Genomic DNA, 15,289 nt, shown 5'->3' with positions numbered 1-15,289 from the left:
CTTATGCAGAGACACTGAACAGAAAAAAGAACCATTGGAAGGTGTATTCCTCACACCACGAAGAGAAGCTGAAAGAATAGAACCCCACCTCCTGTAACACTCTCTCATGAACTGTGGAACTCCCACTCGACCAAACCTGCTGCTCCTCAGCCCCGCCCACCCTTCCGCCTCGGGACGGAATCTGGGCATTCGTTTGGCTGGGAGCCGGCCGGTGCCCGCCGGCGATTGGACTAGAGTGGACGTCAATCAAGGATATCAAGCTCGGTTGCGCCATGGGCGTGGATGTAACAATGTAGCGAACGCGCATGTCTCGAGTTTCCCTGCAAGGGGGATTTGGAGGCAACGAATTTTTGTTTGCTTTTGAAAAGGAGCGATTGATTGTTCGGGGATATTCTTGGTGCATGTCTTGGCGTGTTCCCCACGCGATCACTTTGTTGTTGCCTTTGCAGGGCAGTTTGTGAAGGATATTCCTGCTGGGAGTGGGCTTTTTTGTTTCATATAAGCAGGTATTTTTTTGGGGAAGCTTGTCCAGTGTGTATTTGTGTGCTACTTTCTCCCCCCACCCTCTCTTTGTCCCTTTTTCCGTTTTGATTCTATGGCGACGCAGATCGATACTATTTATGGGCTTTCAGAAGATGAAGTGAGTACAATTTATTTTACGGTGTACATTATTTCTGATTTCAAGCGAGTACAGTTTCCGTAACCTGTACTGTAGTGACATCAAGTATAGAAAAAAGTGTCTGCTGTTATACTGTCAGTAATTAGGACACGAGCGTTTCTTCTATTTGTTTATTCTACTTTGTAAACACAAAATGTTAGCAATTCTCTGGCATTTAAATGTCTACTTTTGTACAGGATCTACAAAACTGACGGTTATTGTTTGTATGTGGGGTAGGTGAGGAACTTTTTTTTGTTTTTCTTTTGAAGATTTCATTTCCTTTGCTGTATCTGGAAAAAGGTGCAAGTTATGAATTAAACGAGAAGCTACTTTTTTGCCCCATCAATGACGCCGCGTAACTCTGCCTTGTTATCGCTTTAGAGCTTGAACAAAATAGTGGTTTGGGAGTTGTTTGGTAACACACATTTTTTCGGAAGAGGGAATGGTGTAGTCACTGCAGTGAGTAGGATACGTAGTGTTAGCGTGAAGAAGAAATTGGGGTTATGGGCTCAAAGACTCTAGTTTTCTACTTCTATTTAATACCAAGGAAAAACTGAGATGGTTTGTTACCTCAACCAGGGGATCTTAGCAAGGACACCATGTTTTTTTTTCATATTTTCGAAGTCAGCACCAAATTTGAAACTGCTTGTAATTTGAGGGAGGTTTATAGAAATCCTGGACTTTTCCTTTCATGGAAAAATATAAATATACTCCTGGAAAAAAATTGGGTCTTCATTTATTTGGTTATGTTCTGAAAAGACTGTTGGTCCAACATGAGTGATATGGGTACGAAAGAGTGTGCAGTATTGTAGATTAGTTGTAAGTGTGTACAGGCAATACATTAAATATTTGATAGAACAGTTATATTATGTATTTTTAAAAATGCTGTCAATGTTGACATTAACTCTTGGTGTTCCTGATTTAAGGGAACTGACAAATCTTAGGTACTTTGTTCAAGAGGCCATTTCTTACGAGTCCAGGTGTATGGCCACAATAAGATTGTAATCATGAGGTTCTGAGTCAGAATTTGTGCTCATCAATATTAAGTTGCATTTATGTAACACTTCAATGTACCTAAACATTTTAAGATTCTTTACAAGAATATAATCAAGCACAAATTAAAGCAAAGCTAATAAAGACTTTATCATGGTGAGCTGGTTTTAAAATCCATCTTAAAGGCGGATAGAGAGAGAGAGGTGGGGAAATTTAAGGAGGGAGTTCTGAAATTTCTGGCCCCAACAGTTGAAGGTCCATCAATCAGTCATACAGGAGGTAGCATTAGCATGGATTAAGGACTGCTTAGCTAACAGAATGTAGAGAGTATGGAAACTGGTCTTGAATTGTCAAGCAATCACTATTGAATGCTGCAAAGGTTAGTGCTAGGTCATTCAACTATTGGCATTCTACAGAAATGACTTAGATGAGACTGAATGCATGATACCTAATTTTTGATTGTACAAACATAAGGAGGCAAGTAACTTGTCATGAGGAAGTAGAGAGTTTGCAAATGGATATTGATAGATGAAGCGAGTTGCCAAACATTTGGCCAACAGAGTATAGTGAGGGTAAATGTGAACTTGTCCACTTTGGCAGGAAGAAAAGAAAAATACTGCTTTTCAAATGGAATGAGATTGCATACCTTTGTGGTACACAGTTTTCTGGGCATCCTGGTGCATCAAGTTAGTACGTAGTTAGAATGATTGTTGAGGAAGATAAATTGAATGGTACCATTTATTGGAATGGGATGGAAAATAAGAAAGGGAAGTTTTATTGCAGCTGTACAGGTTGGTGAGATGCATCTGGAGTAATGTATTAAGTTTTGATCTCCTTATTTAGCATTGTTTAGAATTGGTTTAGAGAAGGTTCACTGAACTCAGTCTTGGAATGAAGAAAGGTTGAATAATTTATGTCTGGTGTTGAGTGTGTGGTGCTGGAAAAGCACAACAGGTTAGGTAGCATCTGAGGAGTAGGAGAATCAATATTTCATGCATAAACCCTTCATTAGGAATGATTCTTGACGAAGGGCTTTTGCTCGAAATGTTGATTCTCCTGCTTCTTGGATGCTACCTGCTTTTCCGGCACCACACTCTCCGCTTTGATCTCCAGCAGCTGCAGTTCTCACTTTCTCCTAATTTATGTCAGTACCCACTGGAGTTTAGAGAATGAGAAGCAATCATATTGAAACTTGGTCTTCTGGTTTGAATCATCATCTGGTCACCTATTCAGTCCTCTCAATATCTTAAGGGGAAGAGGTCCTTCATTTAAAATGGATGAGAAAAAATGTTTTCTCATGTGTTGGTTGAGTGTTTAATTGTCTTCCCCAGAAAATGATTTACTTTATTTGAGGTGGAGTTAGATCGATTTATTATGGAGTGCAAACAGGAAAGCAGAGCTGAGACTACAGCTATTTCAGTTGTGATCTTATAATCATGTCTTGCTGTTGATTTAATTTCATTTCTTTCTGCAAGTCAACATCACCCCTTGCCCGTCCTTTCCATAGGACTCCTTGAATACTGCATTCCCAGCCCAATCTCCTTGTAGCCACATCTCTGATACCTACAACGTTGTACCCAATATCAAATCTGAACGACAAGCTCATTTATCTGTTTTGTATACTGTGTGCATTCAAATACAATTCCCTCAGTCCTGCATTGATTGTCCGCTTCTCATAGTTTCTCCCTTATCTGCTGTGCCTGAAGTTAGATTCCTGATCTTTCCCATACTCTCCATCCTGTTACTTGTTCGGGAAACTTGAATAACCTCTGCTGAGCCCTCCCCAACTTCAACTAGTTTACAGTCCTTGTGACTAGTCTATTTAGCCTTTCCATTTGGGTCCTGGTCCCAGATCAGTTCAGATGGAGCCTAAAGTGAGATCCAAAACATGAACTCTTGATTTCTCTCCACTGATGCCTAAATGGCCAGGTGGCTTACTCCTGCCTCCTAAGTCCAGTCAGGCATGGGAAGTTGGAGATGTGCAAAGCCAGATTTTGAAAATAATTTTTATGGTAGGTTGTCACACTGGAGGTGTTAAGATGTAGACCATGGAAGAATTTGATCATAAGACTGACTGACTCATTTCAGTTTGAGGCATTATAAGTCACCTAAGGTTGCAATGTGATTCGGATTTTGCATGTCAGAAAATGAGGAGCTAACTTTTGAAAGAACATAATTTAATGGAAAGGATGGAAGCTGGTTTGGAAAGCATGGAATAACATAACAAAAACTGCTGGAAGGGCTCAGCAGGTCTGGCAGCAGTTTTTGGAGAGAAATCAAGAGTGATGTTGACTTGTAGGAAGAAATGAAATTAAATCAACAGCAAGACATGATTATAGGGTCAGATGGCATGGACTCTGTGCAGATAGAGTTGAGGAACCACTAAGAGAAAGTTACCCTGATGACAGTAATTTACTAACTCCATAGCAGTTGTCAGGATGTGGTGAAGAATCTAAATCAGCAGATAGAAAAGCCATGTTAGAAAGGTACTGTGAGAATAATACCGGGGACTTCAATATGCAGAGGACCTGAAAAATTAGGTTGGTGGCGAATCCCAAGAAAATGAATTTGTGAAGTTTGTCCAGAATATGGTAGAATTCACCCTGCAGTTTGAGAAGGAATAGTTGAAATCAGAGTCATAGAGGTATACAGCATGGAAACAGACCTTTCGGTCCAACCCATCCATGCCGACCAGATATCCCAACCCAATCTAGTCCCACCTGCCAGCACCCAGCACATATCCCACCAAACCCTTCCTATGCATATACCCATCCAAATGCCTCTTAAATGTTGCAATTGTACCAGCCTCCAACACATCCTCTGGCAGCTCATTCCATACAAGTAACACCCTCTCCTTAGGTCTCTTTTATATCTTTCCCCTCTCACCCTAAAACTATGCCTTCTAGTTCTGGACTCCCCAACCCCAGGGAAAAGACTTGGTCTATTTATCCTATCCATGCCCCTCATAATTTTATAAACCTCTATAAGGTCACCCGTCAGCCTCCGACGCTCCAGGGAAAACAGCCCCAACCTGTTCAGGCTCTCCCTGCAGCTCAAATCCTCCAACCCTGGCAACATCCATGTAAATCTTTTCTGAGCCCTTTCAAGTTTCACAATATCTTTCTGATATTCCAATAATGGCCTAACCAATGTTCTGTACAGCCGCAACATGACCTCCCAACTCCTGTACTCAATACTCTGACCAATAAAGGAAAGCATATCAAACGCCTTCTTCACTATCCTATCTACGTGCGACTCCACTTTGAAGGAGCTATGAACCTGCACTCCAAGGTCTCTTTGTTCAGCAACACTCCCTAGGACGTTACCATTAAGTGTATAAGTCCTGCTAAGATTTGCTTTCCCAAAATGCAGCACCTCGCATTTATCTGAATTAAACTCCACCTGCCACTCCTCAGCCCATTGGCCCATTTGGCCCAGATCCTGTTGTAATCTGAGGTAACTTTCTTCGCTGCCCACTACACCTCCAATTTTGGTGTCACCTGCAAACTTACTAACTGTACCTCTTATGCTTGCATCCAAATCATTTATTTAAATGACAAAAAGTAGAGGGCCCAGCACCGATCCTTGTGGCACTCCACTGGTCACAGGCCTCCAGTCTGAAAAACAACCCTCCATCACCACCCTTTGTCTTCTACCTTTGAGCCAGTTCTATATCCAAATGGCTAGTCCTCCCTCGATTCCATGACATCTAACCTTGCTAATCAGTCTCCCATGAGGAACCTTGTTGAACGCCTTACTGAAGTCCATATAGATCACATCGACTGCTCTACCCTCATCAATCTTCTTTGTTACTTCTTCAAAAAATTTAATCAAGTTTGTGAGACACAATTTTCCACGCACAAAGCCATGTTGACTATCCCTAATCAATCCTGCCTATCCAAATACATGTGCATCCTGTCCCTCGGGATTCCCTCCAACTTGCCCACCACCGAGGTCAGGCTAATTGGTCTATAGTTCCCTGGCTTGTCTTTACCGCCCTTCTTAAACAGTGGCACCACGTCTGCCAACCTCCAGTCTTCCAGCACCTCACCTGTGACTATCGATGATACAAATATCTCAGCAAGAGGCCCAGCAATCACTTCTCTAGCTTCCCACAGAGTTCTCTGGTACACCTGATCAGGTCCTGGGGATTTATCCACTTTTAACCATTTCAAGACATCAGCACTTCCTTTTCTGTAATCTGGACATTTTGCAAGATGTCACCATCTATTTCCCTACAGTCTATATCTTCCATATCCTTTTCCACAGTAAATACTGATGCAAAATATTCATTTAGTATCTCCCCCATTTTCTGCGGTTCCACACAAAGGCCGCCTTGCTGATCTTTGAGGGGCGCTATTCTCTCCCTAGTTACCCTTTTGTCCTTAATATGTTTGTAAAAACCCTTTGGATTCTCCTTAATTCTATTTGCCAAAGCTATCTCATGTCTCCATTTTGCCCTCCTGATTTCCCTCTTAAATATACTCGTACTTTCTTTATACTCTTCTAAGGATTCACTCGATCTGTCCTGTCTATACCTGACATATGCTTCCTTCTTCTCCTTAACCAAACCCTCAATTTCTTTAGTCATCCAGCATTCCCTATACCTACCAGCCTTCCCTTTCACCCTGACAGGAATGTACTTTCTCTGGATTCTTGTTATCTCATTTCTGATGGCTTCCCATTTTCCAGCCATCCCTTTACTTGCGAACATCTGCCTCCAAACAGCTTTCGAAAGTTCTGAAGAAGGGCTTATGCCCGAAACGTCGATTCTCCTGTTCCCTGGATGCTGCCTGACCTGCTGCGCTTTTCCAGCAACACATTTTCAGCTCTGATCTCCAGCATCTGCAGCCCTCACTTTCTCCTTTCGAAAGTTCTTGCCTAATACCGTCAAAATTGGCCTTTCTCCAATTTAGAACTTCAACTTTTAGATCTGGTCTATCCTTTTCCAACACTATTTTAAAACGGATAGAATTATGGTCGCTGGCCCTAAATTCTCCCCCACCGACACCTCAGTCACCTACCCTGCCTTCTTTCCCAAGAGTAGGTCAAGTTTTGCACCTTCTCTAGTAGGTACATCCACATAATGAATCAGAAAATTGTCTTGTACACACTTAAGAAATCCCTCTCCATCTAAACCTTTAACACTATGGCAGTCGCAGTTTATGTTTGGAAAATTAAAATCCCGTACCATAACTACCCAATTATTCTTACAGATAGCTGAGATCTCCTTACAAGTTTGTTTCTCAATTTCTCTCTGACTACTGGGGGGTGTATAATACAATCCCAATAAGGTGATCACCTCTTTCTTATTTCTCAGTTCCACCCAAATAATTTCCCTGGATGTATTTCGGGAAATATCCTCCCTCAGCACAGCTGTAATTCTATCCCTTAACAAAAATGCCACTATCCCTCCTCCCTTGCCTCCCTTTCTGTCCTTCCTGTAGCATTTGTATCCTGGAACATTAAGCTGCCAGTCCTGCCCATCCCTGAGCCATGTTTCTGTAATTGCTATGATATCCCAGTCCCATGTTCCTAACCATGCCCTGAGTTCATCTGCCTTCCCTGTTAGGCCCCTTGCATTGAAATAAATGCAGCTTAATTTATTAGTCCTACCTTGTCCCTGCCTGCCCTGACTGTTTGACTCACTTCTGTTCTCTGCTGTACCTGTCTCAGATCGATCTCTTTCCTCACTATCTCCGTGGGTCCCACCCCACCACCTTACTAGTTTAAATCCTCCCAAGCAGTTCTCGCAAATTTCCCTGCCAGTATATTAGTCCCCTTCCAATTTAGGTGCAATCCGTCCTTCTTGTACAGGTCACTTCTACCCCAAAAGAGATTCCAATGATCCAAAAATGTGAATCCTTCTCCCATACACCAGCTCCTCAGCCATGCATTCATCTGCTCTGTCCTCCTATTCCTGCCCTCACTCGCTCGTAGCACTGAGTAATCCAGATATTCCTACCCTTGAGGACCTCCTTTTTAAATTTCTGCCTAATTCTCTGTAATCTCCCTTCAGAGTCTCGACCTTTTCCCTTCCAATGTCGTTGGTTCCAATGTGGACAATGACCTCCTGCTGGCCTCTCTCCTCCGTGAGAACATTCTGCACCCTATCTGAGACATCCTTGATCCTGGCGCCATTCTGCTTTTTCTCGGCTGGCCACAGAAACGTCTGTCTGAACCTCTGATTACAGAATCCTCGAACACAGTTGATCTCTTGGAAGCTGACGTACCCCTCGTTACATTAGAGCTAGTCTCAATACCAGAAACTTGGCAGTTTGTGCTTCGTTCCCCCGAGAGTCCATCACCCCCTACATTTTCCAAAACAGCATACCTGTTTGAAATGGGTATATCCACAAGACTCCTGCCCTAGGTGCTGACCTCTCTCACCCTTCCTGGAGTTAACCCATCTATGTGACTATATCGGAGACTTTCCGCCCTTCCTATAACTGCCATCCATCACAGGTATGCTGTTGCAAATTCCTCATCGCTTCTATCTGTCTCTTGAACCAATCCACTCGATCTGATAAGATTCGCATCCAACAGCATTTATGGCAGATATAATCCACAGTAACCCTTAAACTCCCACATCTGACAAGAAGTACATATCACTGCAAAGGCCATTTTTGCTCCTTCACAATCTACAGACCCAGAAAATAACACTGTCTTATTCCTCTACAAACACTGCCCCAGGTTAAATTAATAGCCATGGCTTATATTTTAAGTTTAATCAAGAGACTTATCTCCAAAAACATATAATCAAGAAAGAATCCACTCACTACTGCAGCCATTTTCTTGGACAGACTTAACACAACGATTAACTTATCTGATTCTGTGCTGTGAACTTCGCCCAACTGTTCCTCCAAAATTCAAACAGCAAAGGCGGTAACTGTGCAGTCTCTCTCTCTCTCTCTCTCACTCTTTTTTTCTCTCTCTTTCTTTCTCTCTCTCTCTCACTCTTTTTTTTCTCTCTCTTTCTCTCTCTCTCTCTCTTTTTTTTCTCTCTCTTTCTCTCTCTCTCTCTCACTCTTTTTTTCTCTCTCTCTCTCACTCTTTTTTTCTCTCTCTTTCTCTCTCTCTCTTTCTCTCACTCTTTCTCTCTCTCTCTCTCTCTCTCTCTCTCTCTCTCTCTCTCTCTCTCTCTCTCTCTCTCTCTCTCTCTCTCTCTCTCTCTCTCTCTCTCTCTCTCTCTCTCTCTCTCTTGCACTGTCCTCACCATGTGCTTCCTTTGTCTGCTCTTCTCCCTTTTAAACTGCTGTTGTTTTGACTTTTTTTTTCCCCAAAGTTCCAAAACAATGCAACAGCATATAAATCAGTAATTGCTGCTCCTGGAATTCGAGGAAATCACCTCCAACACCTAAAATACCTCAAATAAAGGATCAGCTCTTACAGCCAGAAGTTTTTCCCGTCCTCCATCTTGGATTACCAATTAGTATTAAAGGTATTACAATTGAGATAAAGTAACTGCAAAAGACATTGGGGAGGAGCTGGCCAGAGTAGATTAGAAAGAGAGCCTAGCAGGGAAGACGGTGGAGCAGCAATGGTGGGAGTTCTTGGGGGTGATTCAGGAGGCACAGCAGAAATTCAACCCAAGGAAGGAGAACCATATTAAGGAGAAGACAAGGTAACCGTGAATGACAAGTGAAGTCAGGGGCATCAGAAAAGCAAAAGAAAAAGCAAACAGATTAGTGGGAAGCCTTTAAAATCCAATGGAAGACAACGAGAAAAGCAGTAAGATGGGAGACCTAGGTCTCAGCTCCTCTCTCTGCAACTGGATCCTCAGCTTTCTGACCCACAGACTGCAATAAGTGAAGATAAATAACTGTACCTCCTCCACAATAACACCTCACTGGAGCCCCCACAAGGATGCGCCCTCAGCCCCCTACTGTACTCCCTGTACACCCACGACTGAGTTGCCAAATTCTAAATAAACACCATCTACAAGTTTGCTGATGACGCCATCGTAGTACGATAGATACTAAACAATGATGAGTCAAAATGGAGAAGCAAGATAGAGGGCTTGGTGATGTGGTGCAATGAAAGCAACCTCTCTCTCAACATTGGCAAAACTAAAGAACTGATCATTGACTTCAGAAAAAAAGGTGAAGAATAAGCCTCCATTTATATCAACAGAACAGAGATTGAGAGGATGGGGACAATTAGTGGGCGGCACGGTGGCACAGTGGTTAGCACTGCTGCCTCACAGCGCCAGAGACCAGGGTTCAATTCCCGCCTCAGGCGACTGACTGTGTGGAGTTTGCACGTTCTCCCCGTGTCTGCGTGGGTTTCCTCCGGGTGCTCCGGTTTCCTCCCACAGTCCAAAGATGTGCAGGTCAGGTGAATTGGCCATGCTAAATTGCCCGTAGTGTCAGATAATGGGTAAATGTAGGGGTATGGGTGGGTTGCGCTTCAGCGGGGCGGTATGGACTTGTTGGGCCGAAGGGCCTGTTTCCATACTGTAAGTAATCTAATCTAATTGGACGTAACTGACAACCTGTACTGGACTTCCTTATATAAATGCAACAGTCAAGAATGCACAACAACACCTCTTCTTCCTCAGGTGGCTCAGGAAATTTGGCAAGCACCTCACCAGCTATGCCTGCCTCTTCGTAGGATATGTGGAACAATCCATCTTCCGCAACTACACTGGCCCCACCCCCCACCTTTTCCTCCGCTACATCGATGACTGTATCGGCGCCGCCTCGTGCTCCCACGAGGAGGTTGAACAGTTCATCCACTTCACCAACACCTTCCACCCCGACCTCAAATTCACCTGGACAGTCTCAGATTCCTCCCTCCCCTTCCTCGACCTTTCTATTTCTATCTCAGGCGACCGAATCAACCACGGACATCCACTACAAACCAACCGACTCCCACAGCTACCTGGACTACACCTCCTCCCATCCTGCCCCCTGTAAAAACGCCATCCCATTCTCCCAATTCCTTCGACTCTGCCGCATCTGCTCCCAGGAGGACCAGTTCCAAAAACGCACATCCCAGATGGCCTCCTTCTTCAAGGACCGCAATATCCCCCCCGACGTGGTCGACGATGCCCTCCACCGCATCTCTTCCACTTCCCGATCCTCCGCCCTTGAACCCCGCCCCTCCAACCGCCACCAGGACAGAACCCCACTGGTCCTCACCTACCACCCCACTAACCTCCATGTACAGCGCATCATCCGCCGCCATTTCCGCCACCTCCAAACGGACCCCACCACCAAGGATATATTTCCCTCCCCTCCCCTATCAGCATTCCGTAAAGACCACTCCCTCCGTGACTCCCTCGTCAGATCCACACCCCCCACCAACCCAACCTCCACTCCCGGCACCTTCCCCTGCAACCGCAGGAGGTGCAAGACTTGCGCCCACACCTCCCCCCTCACCTCCCTCCAAGGCCCCAAAGGAAACTTCCATATCCGCCACAGATTCACCTGTACCTCCACACATATCATCTATTGCATCCTTTGCACCCGATGTGGCCTCCTCTATATTGGGGAGACGGGCCGCCTAATTGCGGAGAGTTTCGGGGAACACCTCTGGGACACCCGGACCAACCAACCCAACCACCCTGTAGCTCAACATTTCAATTCCCCCTCCCACTCCACCAAGGATATGCAGGTCTTTGGACTCCTCCATCGTCAGACCACAGCGAAACGACGGTTGGAGGAAGAACGCCTCATCTTCCGGCTAGGAACCCTCCAACCACAAGGGATGAACTCTGATTTCACCAGTTTCCTCATTTCCCCTCCCCCCAGCCTGTCTCAGTCAAATCCATCAAATTCAGCACCGCCTTCCTAACCTGCAATCTTCTTCCCGACCTCTCCGCCCCCACCCCAGTCTGACCTATCACCCTCACCTTGACCTCTTTCCACCTATCACATTTCCGACGCCCCTCCCCCAAGTCCCTCCTCCCTATCTTTTATCTTAGCCTGCTGGACCAACTTTCCTCATTCCTGAAGAAGGGCTAATGCCCGAAACGTCGATTCTCCTGTTCCCTAGATGCTGCCTGACCTGCTGCGCTTTTCCAGCAACACATTTCCATCTCTGATCTCCAGCATCTGCAGTCCTCACTTTCACCTCACCAACTTCTCCAGGTGCACCATTGAAAGAATACGGTCCAGGTGCATAACAGCCTGGTACATCAACAGGTGTGCCAGGACCATAAGAAACTAAAGAAAGTTGTGTGTGCAGCCTAGATCATTAAGGAAGCCAATCTTCCATCCATGGACTCTGTTTACATGGCTCGCTACCACAAAGGCTGCCAACATCATCTAAGACCCTGGTAATGATCTCCGCCAGGCAGAAGATGCAGAAGCCTGAACACACTCACCAGCAAGTTCAGGAACAGCTTTTCCCTGCTTGTGATTAGACTGGGAAATCTCTAGCCTCAAATAATGCTGATCTTGCTAATGTTGCTTAGTGCAGGCCCTGTGCAGTGTAACCTGTATGCTTCTAAGTCTTTTGATCTGTACATCCTTGCTTACTGTGACGTACTGCTCGTAAACAAAGCTTTTCACTGTACTTTGGGTACATGTGACAATAAATCAAATCAAATCAATTGAAGATAAAATTAGGGTAAATTAGCTGGTAATAGAAAAGAAGATTGCAAGAGTTTTTTTAAAAAAGATATAACAAGTTAAAGAGAAGCAAGAATAGGCATTGGACCACGGGAAAATGAGGCTGGAGAAGTTGTTACGGGGAACAAAGAAGTGGTGGAGGAAATGAATTGGCACTTTTATCAGTCTTCATGATAGCAGAACTTCGAGTGTCAGAGGAGAGTAGTGGCTATCACTAAGGAGAAACTGAAAAGTCTGAAGCTGGATAAATCACCCAGATTGGATAGACTACTTACACTCTAGTTATGAAGCAGGTAACTGAGGAGATTAGAACATGGGACATAGAAAAGTATAGCACAGAACAGGCCCTTTGGCCCACGATGTTGTGCTGAGATTTAATCCTAATGTAAAATATAGTAACTTAACCGACACACCCTCAACTCACTGCTATCCATGTGCATGTCCAGCAGTTGCTTAAATGTCCCCAATGTCTCTGCTTCCACCACCACAGCTAGCAATGCATTCCATGCGTTCACAACTCTCTCTGCGTGAAGAACCTATCTCTGACGTCTCCTTTATACCTTCCTCCTAATATCTTCAAACTATGACTTCTCATACCAGTCAATCCTGCCCTGGGGACAAGTCTCTGGATATTGATTCTATCTATTCCTCTCATTATTTTGTATACCTCGATCAGGTCTCCTCTCTTCCTTTTTCTTTAGAGAGAAAAGTCCGAGCTTATTCAACCTCACTTCATAAGGCAAGCCCTCCAGTCCAAGCAGCATTCTGGTAAACATTCTTTGCACTCTCTCCAAAGCCTCTGTATCTTTCCGATAGTAGGGTGACCAGAACTGGACTCAATGTTCTAAGTGTGGTCTCACCAGGGACTTGGAGAGCTGCAGCAAAACCTTGCGGCTCTTAAACTCGATCCCCCTGTTAATGAAAGTCAAAACACCATAAGCTTTCTTAACAACCATATCCACTTGGGTGGCAACTTTGAGGGCTCTATGCACTTTTGCACCCAGATCCCTCTGTTCCTCCACACTGCCAAGAATCCTGTCTCTAATCCTATATTCAGCATTTGAGTTTGACCTTCCAAAATGCATCACTTCTCATTTATCCTGGTTGAACTCCACCTGCCATTTCTCAGCACAGCTCTGTATCCTCTCTGTCGAACTGCAGCCTACAGTTGCCCTCTATACTATTGACGACACCTCCAACCTTTGTGTCATCTGCAAATTTACTAACCCACCTCTCAACCTCCTCATCCAAGTCATTTATGAAAACTACAAAGAGCAGAGGCCCAAGAACAGAGCCCTGCGGGACCCCATTCAACAATGTCCTCCAGGCAGAATACTTTCCATCTACAACCACTCACTGCCTTCTGTCAGCCAGCCAATTCTGAATCCAGACAGCCAAATCTTCCTGTATCCCCTACCTCCTGACTTTCTAAATGAGCCTACCATGGGGAGCCCTGTCAAATGCATCGGTGGCATGTAGAGACATTGGTGGAGATCTTTCAGGAATCACTGGAGTCAGGGAGGACTGGAAAAAGGGGTCTTATATTAGCCAGTTAGAGAAGAGAATGAGGCAGAAGATTGGAATCTGTAGGCCAGTTAGCCTGACCTTGGTTGTTAGTAAGATGTTTGAGTCCATTATTAAGGTTGAGCTTCCAGAAAGATGCAGAGGAAAACATAGGGTAAAGAAAAAAGATGAGGACCGTGAAAGAAATTGAGGGCTATCAGCATCTGGTGGGAAATTGATGTTGCGGCTGGGCATATGTGATCATTTTAAGGACAGGTAGCATTGAGGAAGTGAGGAGGGTGCTGCAGAAGGATTTGGACATGCTCGGAGAATAGGCAAAAAAGTGGCAGCTGGAATACCATGTGAGAAAGTGTGAGCTTATGCACTTTGGTAGGAAGGATAGACCCATAGGCTATTATCTAAATAGGGAAAGGCTTCAGAATTCTGGAGTACAAAGGAGTCAGAGTTCAGGATTCTGTTAAGCATAACAGGGTTCAGTTGGCAGTTCGGAAAACAAATGAAATGTTAGCATTCATTTCAAGAGGGCTAGGCTACAAGAGCAGGGATGAACTGCTGAAGCTCTGTAAGGCTTTGGTCAGACCCACATTTGTGAGCAGTTTTTGGGCCACCTATCCAAGGAAGATGTGCTGGCATTAGAGGGGGTCCAGAAGAGGTTTACAAGAATGATCCTGGGGTTGAAGGGCTTATAATATGAGAAGTTGAGGACTCTGGGTCTGTACTAGAGTTGAGAAGATGAGGGAGGAATCTCAGAATACTGAGAGGCCTGGATAGAGTCAACCTGGAGAAGATGTCTCCACTAGTAGGAGAGAATAGGACCCAAGGGCACCGTCTCAGATTGAAGAATTGACCCTTCAGAATTGAGATGAGGAATTTCTTCAGCCAGAAAGTGATTAATGTGTGGAACTTGTTGCCGCAGAGGGCTATGGTGGCCAAGTATTAAGTGTATTCAAGACTGTCTTAGGTAGGCTCTTGATTAGGTGGGGATCAAATGTTATTGGGGAGAAGACTGGAGAATGGGGATGAGAAACATATCAGGTATGATTGAGTGGTGGAGCAGACTCGATGAGCCGAACGGCCAGAGTGTACTCCTAATTTTATGGACTGTATATAATTTCATGAAGTTAAAAATCACATGAAACTAGGTTATAATTTAACAGATTTATTTGGAAGTACTAACTTTCGGAGTGGTGCTCCTTTGTCATGTGGGCGGCACGGTGGCACAGTGGTTAGCACTGCCGCCTCGCAGCGCCAGAGACCCGGGTTCAATTCCCGACTCAGGCGACTGACTGTGTGGAGTTTGCACGTTCTCCCCGTGTCTGCGTGGGTTTCCTCCGGGTGCTCCGGTTTCCTCCCACAGTCCAAAGATGTGCAAGTCAGGTGAATTGGCCATGCTAAATTGCCCGTAGTGTTAGGTATAGGGGTAAATGTAGGGGTATGGGTGGGTTGCGCTTCGGCGGGTCGGTGTGGACTTGTTGGGCCGAAGGGCCTGTTTCCATACTGTAATGTAATGTAATCTAATCTAATCTAATGTAGCTAC

General features: G+C 44.7%; 1 protein-coding gene across 4 annotated transcripts in view; it reads left to right on the top strand.

Annotated features, from left to right (window-relative positions):
• The first annotated feature begins 440 nt into the window (after window positions 1-440).
• nedd4l (NEDD4 like E3 ubiquitin protein ligase) overlaps window positions 441-15,289 on the top strand; it is a 497,553-nt gene continuing 482,704 nt past the window's right edge. For all 4 annotated transcript variants that reach the window (XM_087990470.1, XM_043678365.2, XM_087990460.1 and 1 more), the window contains exon 1: window positions 441-640. In XM_087990470.1, the coding sequence (XP_087846596.1) occupies window positions 596-640 (45 nt within the window). In that variant the 5' untranslated portion in view covers window positions 441-595. The remainder of the gene's footprint in view (window positions 641-15,289) is intronic.

Source organism: Chiloscyllium plagiosum, unplaced genomic scaffold (genome assembly GCF_037043375.1).
Source record: "Chiloscyllium plagiosum isolate Xiang-an unplaced genomic scaffold, Cpla_swu_hap1 HiC_scaffold_1, whole genome shotgun sequence".
NCBI classification, from domain to species: domain Eukaryota; kingdom Metazoa; phylum Chordata; class Chondrichthyes; order Orectolobiformes; family Hemiscylliidae; genus Chiloscyllium; species Chiloscyllium plagiosum.
Note: the sequence above shows the minus strand (reverse complement) of the source record. Positions and strands in the feature narration are given on the sequence as shown.